Here is a 22,251-nt window from a genome sequence, read left to right as displayed (position 1 = left end):
ACACATCTTTTTATCAGCCAAATGATCTTCCTGCATCAGCTATAGAAGATACCCAATTGCTCCCTGTTTCTACAAAGGCCGCTGCTAAAATCTGGGATATGGCAAAAGGTTCTATACACTAACAGAGTACTGAACCCCACTGTGTCTCAGAGATATATATTTGTTTTATTCTTCTGCACTGGAGTCTTGCCTTTGACCTAAGGCTAGAGAATTACTAACTAGCTTAGAAGATGTGAAGTCTGCCCCAGGAAGGACCACAAGGATGAACTTACCTCCATCAGTCATACTGTTTCCTTTTTCCTCCATCTCCTGTTTCACTTTCTCCAGTTCTTCAGTAATCTCCAAAGAAAAAGTAAAGAAGTTACATATGTTAAATCCAAGCAAACACTTTGAAACAAAACATATCACCATCAATTCCTCATGGAACAAACAGCTCTAACACAATCTTTGAACCAACTTTTTAACATGACCAAAATAGTACCTGTAAAAAGACCTAGAGAAAATAAAGTTAATGATTGATTTCACAATGATGCTAGTACATAAGAAGAAATTGATTTTATAGGTATCCCATTGGAAAAAAATTATTCTAACAAAATCTACTGGGTTTATTGAACTAGATAATATTAAATTCATCATAACGGCTTATGGGGAGCACTTGAGGGGAAGACTGCAGGGAACACATAAAACAAAACAAAATATACAGTCATATGAAAAAGAAAGTACACCCTCTTTGAATGCTATAGTTTTACATATCAGAACACAATAAAAATCATCTGGTCCTTAGCAGGTCTGAAAATTAGATATATTAGGTAAATTAGGTAAATCAGGTGAACATCAACACATGACATATTACACCATGTCATGATTTATTTAACAAAATGCCAAAATAGAGAAGCCATGTATGAAAAATAGGTACATCTTGTGGTTCAACCATCTTTAGCGCCAATAACTTGAAGTAATTGTTTTCTGCATGACTTTTAACATTCTCACATTGTTGTGGAGGAATTTTGGCCCACTCTTCCACAACATTGCTTCAGCCCACTGATGTTTATGGGCATTTGTTTAGGCACAGCTCTCATAAGGTCCCACCACAGCATTTCAATTGGGTTGAGGTCTGAACTTTGATTGGGCCATTGTAACACCCTGATTCTTTTCTTTTTCAGCCATTCTGTTGCAGATTTGCTGATGTGCTTGGGATCACTGGCCTGTTGCATGACTCAGTTTTAGCCATGCTTTGGCTGTCATACAGATGGCATCACATCTGACTCTAGAATACTTACATATACAGAGGAGTTTATGGTTGATCAATGACTGAAAGGTGCCCAGGTCCTGGGGCTGCAAAACAAGTCCAAATCATCAGCCCTCCACCACTGTGCTTGACAGTGTTTGTGTTGCTATGCTGTGTTTGGTTTTCACCAAATGTGGTGCTGTGCATTTTGGCCAGATATCTCCACTCTGATCTCATCTGACCAAAGGACATTTTTCCAGAAGTCTTGTGGTTTGTCCAGATGCAACTTTGCAAACCTAAGCTGTGTTGTCAGGTTCTTTTTAGAGAGAACAGGCTTCCTCCTGGCAACCCTTCCAAACCAATCATATTTGTTCAGTATTTTTCTAAGTGTACTGTCATGAACATTAACATTTAACATGCTAACTGAGGCTGCAGAGTCATAATTCTTCTTTTTTTTCTTTTTGCAGTTTCTCTGAGCATTGCAGTCTGTCCTTGGAGTGAATTTGCTTACATGTCCACTCCTGGGAAGAATGGCAACTGTCTTGAATGTTTTCCACTTGTGAATAATCTTCCTCACTGTAGAATGATGGACTTTAAACTGTTTGGAAATGCCTTACAATTCTTCCCAGATTGATGGGCAGCAATAATTGCTTCTCTAAAATTATTGCTGATGTTTTTCTCCCTTGGTATTGTGTTAACACACACCTAAATACTCCAGACCAGCAAACTGCTAAAACTTGGGCTTTTATAGAGGTGGTCACACTTGCTGATGATAAATTACTCAAGGGCCTTTGGTTACTGCACCTGGCTGCTACTTAGTCTCTTAATTACTATGGAAGCAGTAAGGGTGTACTTGGTTTTTGACACATGGCTTCTTCATTTTGGCTTTATTTTTGTTAAATAACTCATGGCACAGTGTGCTATGTCAGGTGTTGTTGCTCATCTGAGTTTGTATTTAACCTAATTTTCAGATCTGTTTAGGACCAGATAATTTGTATTATGTCTTGATACATAAAACCATATAATTCAAAGAGGATGCACTTTCTTTTTCACATAACTGTACCTGTGTGAAATACTAGTTAGAATCCCACTTGTTATTTACACAAGAGAAACTGCTATGGCAAACTGCCACTACTTTTAGGGAGCTGCTGCTTGTATTTCTTGGCATACACCAGTCACATGACTTGGCATGCAATGAGGAACACAAGTGATGATTTATTAAGTTGCAGCAATCTGCCACTGCAATTTAAGCAACTACCTTTATCCCAGCAATTATTAAACAACTAATAGGATTTTGGCCACTATGCCAATGCAAAGCAGTAGGCTTAATATAAATAATAGAAATGATATATCACAATAGTCTAAAAGTGTCCCTCCAATAACATTACCAATAAGAAAACAGCATTGCAAGTTTGCACTTGAAGCGTATTTCTCTGTATAAAGTTGAAAGCAAAGCAAAACACTCTCTGGGAGGTTTACAAGTTAAATGCAGGCTACACATTGCCGCCCCCCCCCCCCGCAAGCTGGGTACTCAATTTACCGACCTCAGAAGGAGAGAAGGCTGAGTCAACCTTGAGCCGGCTATCTGGGATTGAACCCCAGGTCGTGAGCACAGTTTTGGCTGTAGTACAGCGGTTTAACCACTGCACCAACACGGAACAGAATTAAAGCTGCAGTATAAAATGAGCCTCTGAACTGTTCTGTATTAGAGATTTTCATACACACAGGAATGTGCTGAGAGAAGATACCAAAAAAGTTCAAAAATTCTTTTAAAAAGAAATGTATGGTACACAAACATTATGAGAAGCTACTTTTTCTCCCCTCTTTTGAGAGGCTGCCGGGGATAGGATGGACTCCAGCTAGCGTGACACCTACTGTGCCTCTCCCACCTGCTAACAGAAGCCAAGAGATACATGCAGCCAAAATGGCAACCTAGATAAAGATGCTCTGCCCAGAGGAAATGGCCAAGCACCTGGCTCTTCTATGGCACAAGGTTCCAGAAGTATAATGGCAAAACAAAAACAAAAGTCCAATCAATGGCAGTGGCTTGTAAACTCTTTTGCTTCACTACTGGTTCTTCGGTCTACAACTAGATAAACACAGTATAGCTGTAGCTGCAGCAGCCAGTGTATGGAAACCCTCTCCCATGCATGGCACTGGCTGTTGCAGCAGCAACCATTTCCTCTATGATTTGCCAAAGGAAAAAGGCTTAGAAGCAAAGTCACAAATGGAATATCTGAGCTCTATAATAATTTACTTCATTTTTTTAAAAAAAAATGTATTTTAAATTATTTTTAAAATGACTTTGAGAACCTCGATCAGTAGACAATGATGAAATATCCTAATATATACTTACCTCTATGTACTTCCACAAAATCCAGTTCTAGCACTAGAGAACCAGAGCCTGGAAAAGTTACTTTTTTGGACTACAACCCCTGAATCCCCTGTCCAGTATGGCCACTGCTTATGCTGGCTAGGGGATTCTGGAAACAAATAGGAAAAAAAGTAACTTTTCTAGTCTCCACTGGAGACTACTATCTCATTTCCAATGAGAGAGAATTTGCAACTTCTATAAAGCCATTTTTTTTTTGAGATTCAGCTACTTTGCACAGAAAAGCTCACCCAACTTCACATGGACAAACATAAAGGACTCATTAAGGCAAAAATAGAGAGCCAAGGGAGACATCTCAGGAGTGGTGATGGGACTTCAGAACTACATGTACAAATAGTGACCCAAATTACTCTTACACTATGACGTAAAACATGGGTTAGGTCTTCAATAGATTCTTGTGCCTAAATATCTTTGCGCAATAACCCTAGTCAATAAAGATGTCATGTTCATATGAATTGCTACTTCCTTCTGCATCTAAATGCAAACTGGATTATTAGGGATAAATTCCATTATTTATCATGATTTGGTGATGCTGAAACACTCACCAATTGCCCTGTGAGGCCTGCCTAGTCATGCAACTTAGGCACTCTAATATTAATAACTTTTTACAAAACAAATAATAAAAATAAAGCTAATGCTTTACAAAATTTCTTTGAAAAAGAAGGACAATGACTCATTCATTCTGAATAATTTTAGAATTAGAAATAGGAGTTAAGTAAAAAATTTAATTAAGGAATTCAGTGTACTGCTCGAAGAGACCTAGCAGAAGAATTATAATTCAGATGTTTGCACAGTTGAAGCTTGTTCAGGATAGCAAAACCTAATCACTGTAGAATAGTAAGTCTGAATGGATACTTGGCAATAATCCTACAGAAGATCATATTAATGAAAAAATGAATTCTACTGCAAATGTCCTAACATATCAAATACTACAGATGAAAGTGTCTGAAAACACAATGTTGTAACAATGACAGTAGAGTCCCATCACTGGGAGAAAGATGGCACAGAAATAAAAGGAAGAAACACATAAATTAATAAATTATTAAACATGTTAGAAAGAGATAAACACACAAAAGTATTCATTTGGATTGTGACAGAGTAGTCTATTGACTAGATGGGTGGGATATAAATTCAATAAATAAATAGTACCATATAAACATAAAGATGTTCTACCTCAGATAGAATTCTAGTCCTCTCTGTCACACCTCCACTTCCTTGTTGGTATTTCTCCTTGGCCTGTTGGGAAAAGTGAAAATATTCTGTAAATAAAACATATCGACTCTGTGAATGATCCTGTTTTAAGGCATACACTCCTAAATGTAAAAATGTTGGAGAAAACAACAGCTTTATATGTTTACTAACACTAGCTCTTTGTGGGAGGTGTTTCTGGACACAGAGGAACTTACTTTCCAACTAACCTATAAGTAAACTCTATTTTCCCTGGCTTTCCTGTTTGTCTCCACCTCCATTATTTGTTTATCTTTTTTATGTCCTGACCTTTGAAAAGAGAAGACATGATTTTGCTTTGCTCTTAACCTTTGGCCATGTGGTTGCAATGGCGAACTGAGCCCCCCTACATGATTGAGGATAGAATTTCTTTCTTTTATTCTTCCTTACTTTTCTGACTGTAGGTAAAGAATTAATTGTAAGTAAAGATGTTTTTTATTATTATTTCTATCTTAAGCTAGTTGTAGTTTGAGTTATTATAAACAAGTTTGAATAGATGGGAAGCTGGGTTTTTAACTACATTGTATCACATTTCTCTGTGCAGTAGCTGGTTTACTTTGATACTTTTATCTATTAAGTGAAGGAATCTACAAAATTCCTAAATAAATGCAACAGAAAGGGGGTGAAGATACTTATATTATTTAATGTATAATTTACAAAGGGAGCAAAACCAAGATAGAATGGACAGGTTACTTACTTGTAACTGGTTGTTTGAGTGGTCATTGTGAATTCTCACACATGAGTTCTGCTGCACCTGTACAGATGGTCTTTATGACATTCTAAAGCTTTGATCACTAATATGCTGCTGCATCCAACAGTCACTCCTCTGGTCCCTCTATCCAGTGCCACAGCATAAGTGGAGGTAGCCTGACAGACAGAGGGAAGGTTGGGCGGGTTGTGTGAATTCAGATGACCACTCGAGGAACCACAGTTACAGGTAAGTAACCTTTCCTCCTCCTTTGTGGTCTCTGATTCACACACATGGGTGACTTCTAAGTCATCTTACCAGCTGATGAGATAGAAGACTGCACCACATGACTAAACTATGCATTCAACTGGGCTCTAACATATAATGGTCCACGAAAGTCATAGGCTGGAACCAAGTTGCAGTCTTGCAAATATCCTACAATTGGATTCCTTTTAAAAAGGCTGTTCAAGCAGTTGTAGCTCGGGTTGAATTCGCCTTCAAGATAGTAGGCAAAAGACATAGGACAATAAGATCATTTTCATTACCCATTTAGATAGTCTTTGCAATATTTATTCACCTTTTTAAAATTTCCCTGGTAACTAGTTTTCCTAAAATAACTTGTTCTATCAACATAGAACACAAGAGCATCCCTAACATCCAGTGTGTGAAATCTCCATTCCAGGAGGATGTAGCTGTTGGAAAAAAGTAGATAATACTAATAGATGGTTTGTATGAAAGCTTGAGATTACCGTATAAAGAATGAAATGTCCATAAACAAAGACACCTTATCTTTATGAAACTTTAAAATTTGTCACAATTCAGTGTGGCCAACTCACTTACACATCTAACCAGGATGATTAGAGGGAACTAGGGAGTGACCATTGGGTAAAGTGGCACATTAGCTGAGAGGAGGGCTTAAAGCTGTAGAATGTTCCTGAGACTGTCTCATAGGCCTGTGAGTGTGAATCACAGACCACCAAGAAGAATGTCTTACTGTATATCTTTTTCTTCCATAGTATGCTAAGTGGGTATTTTAGTGAGCGTTTAACAGTCAAAACTTGCTATTAAAACTATAAAGTTCATCACTGTACAGTAGTTTGTTGACAGCAATCCAAAACTATAAGGATGGGTGAGTGGAACATCAGTTATTACCTCACTCAGAAGTGCTTGTGCAGAACGATATTCTTGAACTAAATGCTCTAGTTGATTGTTGACGTACTTTTCACGACTGCTAACCTTCTCCAGAGTCCTGCTGATTTCGTTATGAAGTTTATCAAGATAGCCCTGTAAGAGTTTTATTTCAGTCTGTTATCTATGAAGACTGGCTGGGATGCAATGAGCTAATTGAGGCAGGCTGAGGAGCACAGGGACATTCAGTTGGACTTTTGACTCTTTTTCCTGACCCTCAGACTCCTACCCACATCCAATCAATTTCTGAAAATCCTCTTCATTGCAAAACTAACTTACCTGGAAGAGGGAAGGAGTCAAATGTTAAAGAATTACAAACACATTCTGTGAAAAAACTAATTGCACAGCGCTTTGGATCCTAGTACATTATTCACTAAAAACTAGACCCACAGTTATCTTTGTGCTTCTGCTGTTTATCTATCCATTTAATCTTGTGCCTCCGTCAGAAAATTTGGACACTAACAAAAGGATAAAAACACTCACTCATTTGTTAATGTATGATCTCATGTTCTAACAACTCTTAAGGAGATGAGAGCAATTCTTTTTTAAAGAATGAAACAGCATTTAATCTTCACTTCTTAATGTTGGAACTTACTTTCTGATAGTAACTCCTCACTAGGAGTCAAATCTGATCACTTTAATTAGCTTTATTAGGTCAAATTATCACAATTGGACACTGTGTGCAACTTTAGTTGCTCGAACAGCTTCTCGGGCTCCACTCTTTCTTATCTGTCACACTGCTTTAAAAGTCGATGCAGTCAGTGACTGCTATAACAAAAATTGCAAACCTTGTAGCTATCACTGTCTTATAATGAAAGATACAATTCTGTAGTGAGGACGACCTGCCTGTTGTAGGCACTGAAATACGGACGCTGAATAGCCTTCATACACACCTTGAATTCCTCTGACATTTTAAATGTGGATGACAAAGGGCTTCAAATTTGAAACCAACCTCTCAGAGGCAAACTGACCAAACCATTATCAGGAAGAAACTTCTATTAGAAACAAAAGCCCTATTCTCATGTTCAAAAAAGGATTAACCTGAATACCTGACAAGGGAAATAGTTTTAGGCACACCTTCTGCCTGGAGTAGTAAAGGAGTACTATACAGTAGGTAGAGCTTCTCCATGGCAAACAGAATATTTGAAAGACATTGCTTCCAAATCTCTTGGCACTGCACGGTGTTCTCTGCGGAAGCAGTGATAGGTGGGGTTGGATTAGAACTCTCCCTAATCACACTTACAGATTACCCTCCCCCAATTTTTTGAATGTCTGAATAAGGCTAGAGTCCATATGCGAGTCTTTGAACCCCACATGTAGTTATCTCCAGAAGCCTTTCCAAATTTTCTGCTGCAGAAAAGGAGTTCCAACTGGCAAAGAAAGCACTGCTCAAGAGAAAGCCAGATGTCAGACAGAAGTAGCTTATTTTGCTATGCTCAAGAAGCTCCTGGGGGAAAATGATGCCACAGGACTTGTAAAAGCTTGCTTCAAGAAACAGAAACGTGTACTGCCTCTTAACTGAAGCCACAGTTAAGCAACACCATGCAGTGCCAAGAGATTTGGGAGCAAGTGACTCACACACACTTGAAAGATTCCTTGCAGAGAGGAAGTTCTCAAGTTACAATCACAAGAGCTACCACTAAGTTATCAAAATTCTACTATCTTTGGATTACTTATGCACACCAGACGCTTACCCTGGTATCTTTTAAAGCAGACTCAATTCCATCTTGGTGCTGGTGCATCTGATCTACATGAATTCGCCAGTCCTTTAAAAAGAGGGATATATATGCAAGGTTACAATTTACATTATAACTGATTAGTCACAGACAGATCTGCAGTGTATCAACCAAAAGTAGCATGTTTCAATCCTATGACTGTTGCATTAGAATGATCATCTAAAAGCCTAGGACACATCTGTGCTCTGAAAAAAAAAAAAACCTCTGCACATGACTGCCAATGGATGTTTGCAATTGGATATTTGTTTGTGAATATTCCTGTTCCAGAAATAATTCTGACAGAGTGCTCCAGGCACTAATATTGATTTAAGCTTCATTCTCTCCTTCTGATACAGAAAAACAGGATGTGAATGCATTTACCAACTAATCAAAATCTATGCTCATTACTACCACAACTACATTACTGATCAAGTTTAGCACTGACAGAATTTTAGGTACTGTGCAAAACATACAAGTTGTAGTTATCTGTTCCCAGAGCTCTAGGAAAGGAGAAGGACAAATAGCAGGCAGCCTAAGCCTTTTCAGACCTACAAGATAAGTTTATGAGGATGAATTTCAAGGTAGTTGTTTATTTAGGTGTATTTGTTTGCTAAATTTCTACCCTGCCTTTCTCTCTGTAGTTTCCACTTTTCAGCTGAAACTGACTAGAGGAACCAGTCTTCAGTGGGAAATATCAAAATGTAAAACATTGCAGAAGAAATAGGAAAGCAGAAGTAAAACTAAGACTGGCGAAACGTTAGGAAGAAGAATCTTAAGAACATGGCCAAATAGCCCGGGAAACCCACAACAACCAAAATTAATTGGTAATATCCCATGTTGCATGAGGAAACCTGTTCACACAATGGAACTTTCCCTTCTGTCCCTTCCAATATGCAGCATCTTGGCCTTCCCAATCTCAGGGGTGATTTGAAGGGTAGGATGGGTCACGGCAGGGCTAAGAGAATCTGTTTCACTTATGGTTAATATTCCATGGGGAAAATAGTCAGTTGATACCACTCACATTTTCTTCATTTGTATCCCACACTTTCTTTTAAGGAAGGGATGGGGAGCCCCAGTTCCTGAGGCTGAATTCTGTCTTCCTGAATGTCACAAGATGCAAAATCCTCCTTCATATCGCCATCATTTCATTATTTGTCAATTTTCATATTGTTTTTGTCCTCTAATTCCAACAAGGGGAAATGCCTCTCCTAAAGTTTAGTTACTGGCACTAAGAGGCTTAAACCTCTTACCTTTTTGCCTTTGGCACATCAATCATTGGAATGCAAGCCCCAGAATTTTTCTGAAATTGACTTCAGACTGAAATACATGCCCACCCTTGCCCTAACAAAACCATAAAGTGCCACTTTAACTTAAGTTGGTAGCAGGAGACAGGTTAAAGGCTAGTGACTTCCATAGGTCAATGGACACGTTAACCTAGATTTCTCATATTCAAGTTTGAACATTATAGTCACTGTGCAATATCTGATGCACCTGTGTAAAAACGAAAATACAAACAAAATTATAGTTACAACCAAAGTGCCTTTAGTGTCGTTCTTACAAACCATAGGAAGGTAGCAAGTTTATACTGGAGATGAACATTCATCCATTAAAAATAAAATTCTCTACTAACAACATGTTTATATTTAAGGAAGAAGACCATGTTAAGGCTATTCACCTGTTTCTTTGAGTGGTCACCCACAAATTCATACAAATTCATCGGTACTTCTGTGCCTGTGCAGGAATGTTCTAGAGCACTGTTCCCCAACTTTGGGTCCCCAGATGTTCTTGGACAAAATCCTAGAAATCCTGGCCAGCACAGCTAGTGCTGAAGGATCCTTGGAGTTTTAGTTCAAGAACAACCAAGTTTGGGAACCCTTGATCTAGAGCTTTACACTTCACACACTGCTCCATCCAATGGTCATTCCATTAGTTCCTCTCTCTGCCGCCACATCATGAACATAACTAACACGACAGACAGAAGACAGGTTGTTTGATGACTCCTATTTGAAAGACTGCATCTGACGCTTGCCAAGAGTATCTGCAATTTGATTGTTTTTCCCAGAAACGTGGATTGACACGGGCTCTTTCTATGCACCTTCCCCACAAGTGCATTGTTATCAGTAGTGGAGTCATTGAATGTCTTCTTCCTTGTTTGTTTATGTAGTACATCATACTGGTAACGGAGCGTTCAACCTAAGTTATGCGTTGTAAGTTATGCATTATTCATATTATATGTTAATGTGGTTAAGAGGCGGGGCCAAAAGATATCTTAAAAGGTGGAGCCTGAGAGGAGAAAGTCAGTTAGAGTCAGTCAGAGTCTGAGTCTGGAATGAAAGAGAGAAAGATAGTTTGGGGTTTGAGGAGTGATTAGTTAGAGTGTAACCTGTGATAATTAATGGAGGTTAATATTGATTGATGAATCCTGAAGAATATGCTTGTGAATTATTCCAGCAACCATCTGTAATTAATAAACTTGTTCTGTTGAAACGTCAGTACTGGATGGACCTTCGTCTTTTCTAAGTAAACTAGGTTGATAAAAGAGATCAACCGGTGGCAGCGTATCAGAAGGCGTGCTCTGTGTTTGGGGAAACAAGCAGGGGCCACAAGGCCGAACACCAGATATTATCTGTTATCATCTGTATCACTTTCCCCCCATGGTGCATGAATCTTCTTCCCTTGACAAGGGGTTCCCAATCCTGTCAAACTGGCATCTGTTGTTATTGCCAGAAAAGACTGCTTTGATAAGCATATTTATCAATAAATTGTGTTCTTTTTGCCCCCATTGAAATAAGGGCTAACTCTTTCATAACTGCCAGTTTTTTCAAGTATGTCTTTCATGCTGTGGAAAGAAGGAACCATGCTTGAAAAGGTACCATCTTGTGCCGTGCATGAGCTACTAATGCTGTCATAGATGCCATCAATCCTAGTAAATTTGAACTGCGTGTTCCTTTACTTTTTTGTGTGGTTTGAACTTTGATGCCAATAAAGTTATTTTGTCCACTTTGCCCTTTGGCAGAAATATTCTCTCTTTTTCTGAATCCAAAATTGCCCTGATATACTGGATTTTGTTTTGTGGCTGAAGGTGAATTTTTTTCACATTTACTTTTAGACCAAGATCCAAAGCAGTTGAAGTGTCTCTTCTACACTCACTTTCAATCTCTATTTTGAAGTGTTTTGAATTCAACAGCACAACCATGGGATATGATGGCAAATACCCATTGGTCAGTGGTGTAAAAAGGTGCCATAGTAGATTAAGTGGAAGAGTAAGATGTTAGATTCAAAATTATTTTTTAAAACTATTGATCTTGAGAGTATCCAAGTCAAAATCATTTTGATGACTCTTCACTCTTTTGTGCAGATGATGTTGGGAGTCTTGTACCTTGACCAAGTTGGTTTCTGTTTAGAATAAACAGGTAATGTCTGAGTTATTGTTCTTTGTTTATCGGCAGGTGATCTTCCTCTTTGCTAAGTATATTGTCTCTTTGTGAATATCAGGGTAGATAAAAATCAATGATTTTTTAAAAATAAAATTTATTTCAATCGCAATGTAAATTTAAAAATGTATTTTTTTAATTGAAATGGTTAAAAAATCAGATTTAATTTTTTTTTATCAAATCCAATCTGGATATTGAAGTGTGAAAACTATACATTTTGCAGTGTTCTGTTATGTCACTAGACTTAGCACTGAAGAATCCCTCACCCTCAAAGGGTAAGCATTTTATGCGACTCCTGGATTTGTCAGATATTCCTGACGATCTTAGGCATGCATACTCTTGGAAGACTACTGCTGCAAACATATTCTTCATTTCATGTCTTGCTGCAGACAGTGCAAGAAGCTGCCTTGGCAGCACTTAGAAAGCATCTGAGGGAATAACCATTGGGTGAAGCAGTGAATGAGCGAAGGGAGGGGTAAAGCTCTAGAATGTGCTTGAGACTGTTTTGTGTAGGCGCAGAAGTACCCACATGTGTGATTCATGGAGTAGATGTGAAAATTTTTCTCCCCCCTTTGGAGGAATATTCAGCCATATTCATACATACTACTTTAGGTCAGCCTGCAATCCAAAGCGATACAGAAGACTATACCACAAGGAGGACTTCAGTGACCTCAGAGGACTGGCTAATCTTTTAAAATACCTAGTATACCAGCTAAATGTAATTGTTGGCTCGAATGATACAAAAATATCTGCCAAATCAATCCAAAAGCCTGTGGCTTTGAAGAAGTCTATGGAGAGTTGCCTGACTCTCAGCCACCTCTCTATTCATTGAGGGATGGAGACAATGCATCCCAGCACCTTTTCTCTTGATTGAGCCTGCATTCAACATCCTGCAACTACAGAAACATACAACAGGGACAACATACAATTAATTCTTTGCATCTTCCCCTAACTGCCTGATAAAGAATTCCTAAGAATTTGAAAACTCACACTGTTGTTGTACCTGTTCTGTAGGATACCAGTCATCATAATAAAATATATTAAATATTATCCGATCTGCATTAGGTGAGAAACAGGTTTCATCACCTCAAATCCTGTTATCAAGAACTAGGTGTTTGAGTAGAGGTCTGACATTAATACGCAGGGCAAAAAGGGGTCAGTGTAAGAGAAATATAATTATAGGCAAGAAGAGAAAATAATTATAGTAATAGACAAGCTGCAGGGTTTTCACAAAGATTTTTCTGACTTAACTAAAAAGAGAGGGGAAACATCAAGAAGTGAATTGAGTCAGTTTAATTAGAGTACTGATAAGAGAGTAACCCATTTCGACTCTGGAATGTTGCAGCTAATTATATTATAACAATAATAACTACATGCTGTCAAGTCAATTTTGACTTACGGCAACTCCTTCTACAGCTCTTTAGTATAAGTTACTCAGCAATGGTTTACCATTCCCTTCTTCTGGGAGCACCTTGAGACTGTGAAGCTTGCTAAAAGCTAAACAGACTGGCTCTTTTGGGAGATACGGAGGGAAAAGAACATTCTACCCTCCAGGTCCACGGACAAGTACTCAACCCACTAAGCTATACAAAACACTTAGAAGATGCATAAATCTAGTCATCTCACTGCATACTAGTTTCAGCAGTTTCTACTGGTGCTATCTACATTAGCAAAGAAAACCAAGGCAGCAATGAAAATGTCAGCAACATACACCAAGAAGGAAGCCCACATTTTCAAGACGACAACTAGCAAGGTGCAATTTGACTCTGGATGTTTGGGAGAGCACTGAAGATGACTCCAAGACTTCAGACGAAAGTAGTTCCAAAGTTTCAACACCTTGCAAAAAGGGAGGAAAGTAGGAATCTAGAGAAAGGTGAGTTGGTGGGTGAGAGGGGAGTAGAACTGGGTAGAGACTAAGAGTTCCACTTCATCATATTGAAGATGACGACAAAGAGCGAGAAACAAGACTACGCACCAGCAATATATTTAATTATAATATAATTGTGTGCTATCAAGTCAATTCTGATTTATGGTGATCCTTTTCACGGTTTTCTAGGAAGAGAATACTCTGAAGTAGTTTACCGTTCCCTTCTTTCTAGGGGCATCCTGGGACTGTGCAGTTTGTCCAAGACCACACAGGCTGCCCAATGGGGACTTGAAATTCCAACTTCTGACTCCTGATCTCTAGCTCACTGAGCTATCCAGGCAGCTAATACATTTAAACAGAACTAAATACATGAAACTTTATTTAAAACATTAAATTAGTGATCAAATGAAATTTAAATTTACCCCCAAGTACATAAATGAAAACATATGGAGAGTGTGTGTTGAGGGAGAAGATTAGGAACTAGGAAAATAAAAGATGCACAAACAGGGAAATATTGTCACAGGGATGTCTGTGCATTGATATTTGTACATGTGGATGCAAAATACAGGAACGAGGAATCAATACAGTGGTGCCTCGCAAGCTGTTTTAATTTGTTTCGCGAAAATTGTTGTCTTGTGAAAAAACCCTATGGGAACCTCCCAAGACGAATGAAATTTATTCATCTTGCAAGTCATCCGTCTCAAAAAAAAAAAAAAAAAGTCTCGTGAAGCACAGCCATAGAAAAAACCATCTTGCGAGGCACCATAGGGAATCGCAAAAACCAATCATCTTGCAGATTTTTTGTCCCCCAAGGCAATCGTCTTGCGAGGCACCACTGTATTGCTGAAAGTTGCCAAGCTGACAACTAGTTCACTAGAAACACAAAATATAAAGAAATGCTTTAGATGAGACACACTGACAGCAGATACAGATGAGGGGTTAGAGGTCTCACTAAATCAAGGAAAGATGCAGAAGGCAAGAACCACTGGGCAGAAAAATCATCAGATGCCATGATAGTATGAGACATTTTTTGAACATTCAGTTCTTCCTCAGGAAAAACTGTTCAGCAGTTGAATTGCTATGAAGATAACATTTTAATCAGATTTAGCGTTCCTAAAAAATATGACTTCTTCAAGTGTGGTTAAACATACATATATTGATCCAAACAACTTGATACTAAAAAATTCCCCTGCTCTTCATCTCTCTCAAAAATCAATTTGTTTATATATCTGTGCTACTTTCATAAGATCCATATATTTAAAAACTCTTCAAATATGTTTATGCTGGAACACAAGTACTTTATTTGCAAGCAGTAATCTATTTTAAGTGCTTTAATATCAGTCAAGTAGCTTTAATCACACTTCACATTTAAGTGCGATATTTTGCAGAACAAAAGGCGCTCATATTCAGCAGCTTTAGAATGCCTATACGAAGCAGTTCACAATATGTTGATTACAGCATGGGCTTTAAGCAAATAAAGCAGCATCAATAGCTACCAGCCCAATTTTGGGCACAGTTCAAAGTGCTATTTTTGATCTTTAAGATGCTACATAACTTGGGTCCATACTATCTGAGGAAATATATCTCCTCGTGTGAGTCTCCAAGGGTTTTAAGATGACTGCTAGAGGCCTTCCTCCCAATGCCTTCATAGACTTGTGTGGTGCACATTTGAGAAACAGTTGTTTGGTTCTGTTCCCACACAGTGGAACTGTCTTCCACAAGAGACCAGGTTGGCCACCTCCCTGCTGGCCTTTTTATGAAGACTTTTAAATAAATTAATTGCTGTTAGGAAGGGGTTAATGGAGGAGTTATCTTTATTTTTTAAAAGAATATAAACATGGTTTCAGATTGTTTTAAAGGAACTTTATTTGCTACCTGTCAACAATTTTTAAAACTATTGTAGTGTACTGCATCTTAAATTGTTTCATTACTCGTGTTTTAATAATCCTTATAAGCCAGTCACTTTGAGTCCTACTGCTAAGAAAAAAATGAGGTTTTAAACAAACACAAACATACACAAAAGTAAGGTTTTAAACAAACACAAACATACACAAAAACATAAAGAGACATAGATTATTTCAAGAGACTGAATTACTTAATTAGGAGAAGAATAGCATTACACGTAAGCCCATACCCACCTTATTGTCGGTTCTGATTGTAACTTTCAGTTGTGGAAGAACCCGTTCCACCTCAAGGTTCCATTCAGCAGCATCTACTGTTGATTCTAAAATCTCTTCTTGCTTTGATTCAGTCATATCCTATCAAGAAATTTATATCACATGCATCTTGAATAATCAACTACATCAGTGGTTCTTAACCTTTGTTACTCAGTTGTTTTTGAACTGCAACTCCCAGAAACCCCAGCCAGCAGAGCTGATGGTGAAGGCTTCTGGGAGTTGCAGTCCAAAAACATCTGAGTAACAAAGGTTAAGAACCAGTGAACTACATCATCTAAAAATGCCACAAAGAAGAGACACTCCTTATGCAAAATGCATAAAAACATTATTATGACTTTAGAACTGCTTGAAAGAAAAACATCTATGAATAATTAACATGGGGAAGCCCCTGGGATTAGCCTTTCTATTACTTAAGCACAAAAATTTAGTAGCATGGCAAAAAACATTAGACATTTAAGTTGTAGAAAAAGAAATGTTAGAAGAATCAAGTGCATCCCTGATACCTTTAAAAAAGAGAAGTAGATCTGTCTTGGTTGATACAGTAACTAATTTTGCATTCGATAATTCTAAAATTATAGTCAAAATAAGCCTCAACTGCCATTTTTACATGACCATTTAATAGTTCATTAACCAAATTACAGCAGATCTATGATAAACAGTTCACAGACTTGCATCCAAAAATATACATATGACTCTTGCTTTATGAGGAAGAGCTTTCCCATCTGTTCTGGGCCATCAGTCCCTGTATTCCCCCCCCCCCATTTTCCATACCAATTGCTTGGAGGCACTTCAAGAGCAGAATGAGAAACGGAGATAAGAAAAATTAGACTACAACTGGCAAAATGACCCAGACAGCAGGGTGACATTTTGGGAGTTCTCTATCTCACCTCTAGTGGAACCTGTAAACAGCGCTGGTGGGAAACTTACATATGAAGTGCCTTTCACTTATAAAAGTGCACCTTTCAAACCAGCATTTGACAGACATAGGAAAACACTTACTGATTTGTACGTTTGCGCCTTTAAAACGTTCAGATCAATGTAGTTGTCTTCGTTGTCTGTCTCTTCTTCCTTAAAAATATATGGAAAATTGTTTAGTAAGACAGGCAAGGCTATGGTTTAAGAATGTTTTATGAAAAAGATCATAAACATTTGCATTTAACCAAGCTAAAATGAAAGATAGCTTTTTGCACTGCCACTGAGCAATACTTGGAGCTTTTTGTGAGTTTCCTTCCTTTAGTAGTCATTATCACAACAGCTTTGCTCTTCCTTGCATTAAAATAGGATGTGCAGCAGCTCACATAAGACATCTGGGAGTATTCCTGGCCTCCTCGCTGCTGAAAGTTCATGCCAAGCTAACATGGAAACTAGCAGTCACTGATACAGCTGGCAGAAATTCCTACAATTGTAACAGCTGGAATATTACTGCTGTACTAACAGGAATTGCTACCAGGAATATCAATGACTTTTTATATACTAACATTTGCCCATATGACCTTATGATCTGCGTACAGCAAAACATCAAATGCGTAAGTCCTTGGACATGCAGCAATTTAAACAAGACTGTTCACAATAATTCAGGTTAACAATTTTCCTTTTCCAAGTTAAAAGGTGCCAAACCAAAGCTAGCTTGAAGTCAATCATTCTATACTGCATTCCAAGTACTGTGATTAATTCCTGGCCTCCACTTCCAACAAGAAGACATGAAAGAGGTCACTCCAGATTGAGAGGGTGTCAAATTTTTAATGTTGTGCTGGTGCAGCAGCTGCAAGTGTTCCTTGAAATGCTTGATCTGGCCACAATGACATATGCTTTAGTTACATTCCATTTGGATTACTGCAACATGCTCTACTTATAGCTACATTTGAAGAGTGTTCTTAAACTTCAGCTGGTTCAAAATTCTGCAGGCAGACTGCTGACTAGAGATGGGGGTATTCATATATCCCCGCACAGGTGGCGTTAACAAGGGACCAGCCCCATGGGGCCAGATGGTCCACTCACTGATCCGCAGCAGACGTGGACGGTGTGATTCTAGGTCAGCCATAGTTTTCTGTGTGGACCACAGAAAACTATGGCAAGTTCTTAAAGAAATGGGAGTGCCTGACCACCTTATCTATCTCCTGAGAAATCTATAGGTGGGACAGGAAGCAACAGTTAGAACTGGATATGGAACAACTGATTGGTTCAAAATTGGGAAAGGAGTACGACAAGGCTGTATATTGTCCCCCAGCTTATTTAACTTATATGCAGAATATATCATGCGAATGTCTGGCCTGGAGGAATCCCAAACCGGAATTAAGATTGCTGGAAGAAATATCAACAACCCCCGATATGCAAATGATACCACTCTGATGGCAGAAAGTGAGGAGGACTTAAAGAACCTCTTAATGAGGGTGAAAGAGGAGAGCACAAAAAATGGTATGAAGCTCGACATTAAAAAAAACAACCTAAGATCATGGCCACTGGTCCCAACAGCTCCTGGCAAATAGAAAGGGAAGATATGGAGGCAGTGACATATTTTACTTTCTTGGGCTCCATGATCACTGCAGATGGTGACAGCTGCCACAAAATCAAAAGACGCCTGCTTCTTGGGAGGAAAGCAATGACAAACCTAGACAGCATCTTAAAAAGCAGAGACATCACCTTGCCAACAAAGGTCCGCATAGTCAAAGCTATGGTTTTTCCAGTAGTGATATATTGAAGTGAGAGCTGGACCGTAAAGAAGGCTCACCACTGAAAAATTGATGCTTTTGAATTGTGGTGCTGGAGGAGACTCTTGAGAGTCCCCTGGAGAGCAAGGAGAACAAACCTATCCATTTTGAAGAAAATCAACCTCGAGAGCTCACTGGAAGGGCAGATCCTGAAGCTGAGGCTTTAATACTTTGGCCATCTTATGAGAAGAGAAGACTCCCTGGAAAAGACCCTGATGTTGGGTAAGTGTGAGGGCAAGAGGAGAAGGAGACGACAGAGGACGAGATGGTTGTACAGTGTAATCGAAGCTACCAACATGAATTTGACCAAACTCCGTGAGGCAGTGGAAGACAGGAAGGCCTGGCATGCTCTGGTCCATGGGGTCATGAAGAGTCGGACACGACTTAACGACTAACAACTACAACAACTAATGATTTAAAATGTTTTTAGTGGTGGTTTTAATATCGACAAATATTTAATTGTTTTTAGTATAGTTCTTATGGTGGTCTCAGTATAATCATAACAGTATGTGAGCCACCTTGGGGAGAAACGTGGCATATAAATAAAATAAAATAAAAATGCTTCCTGTAAAGTAAAAGGGCAGTATAACAGGGAGAGAAAAAATCTACTTATAGAATAAATGTCAGAATATTTTTAAAAACTGGTAGTTCACTAGAGGTACAGTATGATATGGTGTAGACCATTTTACTGCCTCAGAATTACCACTTCATTCTGCCATATATTTACAGAAATCTAACTGGGCTTTTTTGCCACAGTTCAACCGTTCAAAATCTCAACTATCCCAGTTTACATGAATATAACATTCACAATAGTCAGCTAGTTTCTCAGAATCACAATGTATGTATCTTGATTCAAGACAATGCTGTACTGCATTTATAGGCACAGGAAAAGCTAATGAGAAGACACAAACATCAAAATGTAAGATGTATTTGGACAATAAACATCTTCATTAACCTTTTGCACATTTACAATGCAATCCTATCTGGCAGTTTTATTTATTAGTTACAAACTCACCAATGTAGGTAGACTAAAAATGTAACATAGTAAAACATGAAAGGACTAAAAATTACAATACAATGAGGCTTACTCCTGAACAGACATATAAAGGACTGCTGTGTTAAATACTTATCCACAAATGAGCTTATTCCTCATTAACAATAACAGAAATAACATAAAATTACACACATACTGCAAGTATTTCTTCCACTTTATTAAGAGTCAGTTCAGCATCATCTTCAGTTATGGCCTCTTCTTCTAGCTCCTCTGTCGGATATATGGGCCTGGAACAATAAGTGTAATTTCCTGAGAAAGCAAGTTGATGTAGCCACTTTTGCTTTTCCATCTTACATTAAAATTCAATTTTTACATTAAAATACAGAAATCATAAACTTGTTTGGAAAGATACAAAACAGTATTAGAGATAGTATAGTATGTCTAAAATGACAGTAACAAAAACATGAAAAGGTGAGATGAAGTTTAAAAGCAAGAACATTATTTGTTACTATTCCTCATTTCTTGTTAATTTAAAAATAAAATAAAAATGACAACCCTGATAAAATTATATTTTTAAAAATTTAAATTATTTACTGCATGTAACAATTCAATACTCAGTTATATAAAAATAAGCTTCACTGAATTCAGAGAATGCTATCTGGATATGAACTGTTGTATTCTCTGGCTTTCTTAAGTTATAAAATCAGCACCTAAATTCCATCACAGAGATAAACAGGAAGAACACTGTTAATTTCTCATACCTTTTCCATGCAAAAGATGTATATTTCAAGGCTTCTTCTGCTAAACAATCAAGAACATAGCATGCTTGCTCTCCATAACCTGCCTTCAACTTTGAAGGAGGAAAATCCACAGATCTCCCCTAAAACAGAGTTACATAATATTAACAGAAGTCTGATATGATGATGGTGCCTTTCTCCTAAAACAGCACTCAGGGAAGGTTACAAACTTCTTAAAATAATGAAAACTGATGAACAACATTCAGCCAAAATAAAATAAAATAAAGTAAACCAACCCCATCATAAATTCATTAAAATCAAATAAACTGAAACCATTAAAATTAACAAAGGATACAGCCCAAACAACATCATATGCCAATCTAAAAAGTTATGATTTTACCCCCTTCTTAAAATTAGAGTGGAAACAGACTGTAAGTTGAAATGGAGTGTATTCCAGTTTGGGTGCCACGTAGAAGAAGGTGCTCTCCCATAAGCTTGTTAAGGTGGGCTTCTGAAATTGTCAGTATTTTTATGGCCAATCTTAATGTCCAAATAGGCTCGCAAAGGACAGGTGGACCCTTGGATAGCCAGATTGAAAGCTGTTTGGGACTTTAAAGGTTAAAATATTTAGAATGTTGGATATTTTATATGTTTTAACATTTTTAACTAATTGTTTTAATACTGTATACATCCAAGCATTTTTAATGTTATAATTCATTGCGGTTTTAGTTAATTTGTAGTTGTTTTTAATAACTTATGACCTGTCTTGAGCCCTTTAGTTGGAAAAAAGACAACACAGAAATGTAAATAAATAAATATAACCAATACCTTGAATTGGGCCTAATAAGTTACTGACCAGTGCAGGTCTTTCAGTATTGGTGTTATATTATGATACTATGCACCAGTTAGCAACCTACCATATTTTTTGCTCCATAAGACGCACCAGACATTAAGACGCACTTAATTTTTAGAGGAGGAACACAGGGAAAATATATTCTGAACCAAATAGAGTAATAAAATATTTAATAAACTATAACAGAATAACATTAAAAAGAGCCTCGTGGCGCAGTGGTTAAACCGCTGTACTGCAGCTAATACTGTGCTCACGACCTGGGGTTCAAATCCCAGGTAGCCGGCTCAAGGTTGACTCAGCCTTCCATCCTTCCGAGGTCGGTAAAATGAGTACCCAGCTTGCTGGGGGGGGCAATGTGTAGCCTGTATAATTAAAAATTGTAAACCGCCCGGAGAGTGCTTGTAGCGCTATGGTATATAAGTCCAATAAATAAATAAATAAATAAATAAATAAATAAATAAATAAATAAATAAATAAACAAACAAACAAACAAACAAACAAACATTTGAACCATGTAAAGTGAACAGCAGTCAACAGTGCCATTGATATAGACCATTATCAGCCAGTGATAAGACCTATATCACTCTACCTATATTTTACATTTCCTTTCATCCACCTCCTCCCCATGCTTATAGAAATGTCTCAATGACAGATGAGATTGTTGTGCAACTCTGCCCAGCTACAGCTCAAGCCTATATTAAGTTAGAAATGGTTTGTCTGATTTGGCACTGCATTGAGAGGTCCCTTTTAGTTGTGTGGAGGATAAATAGTGGAATTAAACTGTTTAACAACTGGTTTTCCTTATTTACTTTAGGTTATGCAAAAGAACAGCAACACAAAGCTTAACCCATTCACCAGCAGTAGCACATGCTCAGCATAAGACCAAATCTCTGGTTTCTGACATAATTGAACATTTATAGCATGAAAGGCACAACAGGTTAGGCCACACAAAGCCAAAAAAACTGAATACAAACTATAGTAGCTGAAATCAGGAAGCAGGTACTGTAATCCAGTTAGAAGTCAGGAGGCACAGTTAGTTTCCT

General features: G+C 37.9%; 2 protein-coding genes across 4 annotated transcripts in view; both read right to left on the bottom strand.

Moving 5' to 3' along the window:
• The window catches only part of MYH15 (myosin heavy chain 15), a 305,993-nt gene that overhangs the window by 127,711 nt on the left and 156,031 nt on the right, over nucleotides 1–22,251 (bottom strand). The window lies entirely within an intron of this gene.
• The window catches only part of IFT57 (intraflagellar transport 57), a 36,653-nt gene that overhangs the window by 920 nt on the left and 13,482 nt on the right, over nucleotides 1–22,251 (bottom strand). For 2 of the 3 annotated variants that reach the window (XM_020806376.3, XM_020806378.3), the window contains exons 3-10: nucleotides 20,380–20,498; nucleotides 19,815–19,905; nucleotides 16,916–16,984; nucleotides 15,878–15,997; nucleotides 8,418–8,489; nucleotides 6,688–6,819; nucleotides 4,794–4,856; nucleotides 273–339 (exon numbers count right to left, since the gene is read on the bottom strand). In XM_020806376.3, the coding sequence (XP_020662035.1) occupies nucleotides 273–339; nucleotides 4,794–4,856; nucleotides 6,688–6,819; nucleotides 8,418–8,489; nucleotides 15,878–15,997; nucleotides 16,916–16,984; nucleotides 19,815–19,905; nucleotides 20,380–20,498 (733 nt within the window). The remainder of the gene's footprint in view (nucleotides 1–272; nucleotides 340–4,793; nucleotides 4,857–6,687; nucleotides 6,820–8,417; nucleotides 8,490–15,877; nucleotides 15,998–16,915; nucleotides 16,985–19,814; nucleotides 19,906–20,379; nucleotides 20,499–22,251) is intronic. The other variant, XM_020806377.3, reaches the window with a different exon arrangement.

The sequence above is a fragment of the Pogona vitticeps genome, chromosome 3 (genome assembly GCF_051106095.1).
Source record: "Pogona vitticeps strain Pit_001003342236 chromosome 3, PviZW2.1, whole genome shotgun sequence".
Lineage (NCBI taxonomy): Eukaryota > Metazoa > Chordata > Lepidosauria > Squamata > Agamidae > Pogona > Pogona vitticeps.
This window is presented reverse-complemented; position numbering and strand designations above follow the sequence as displayed.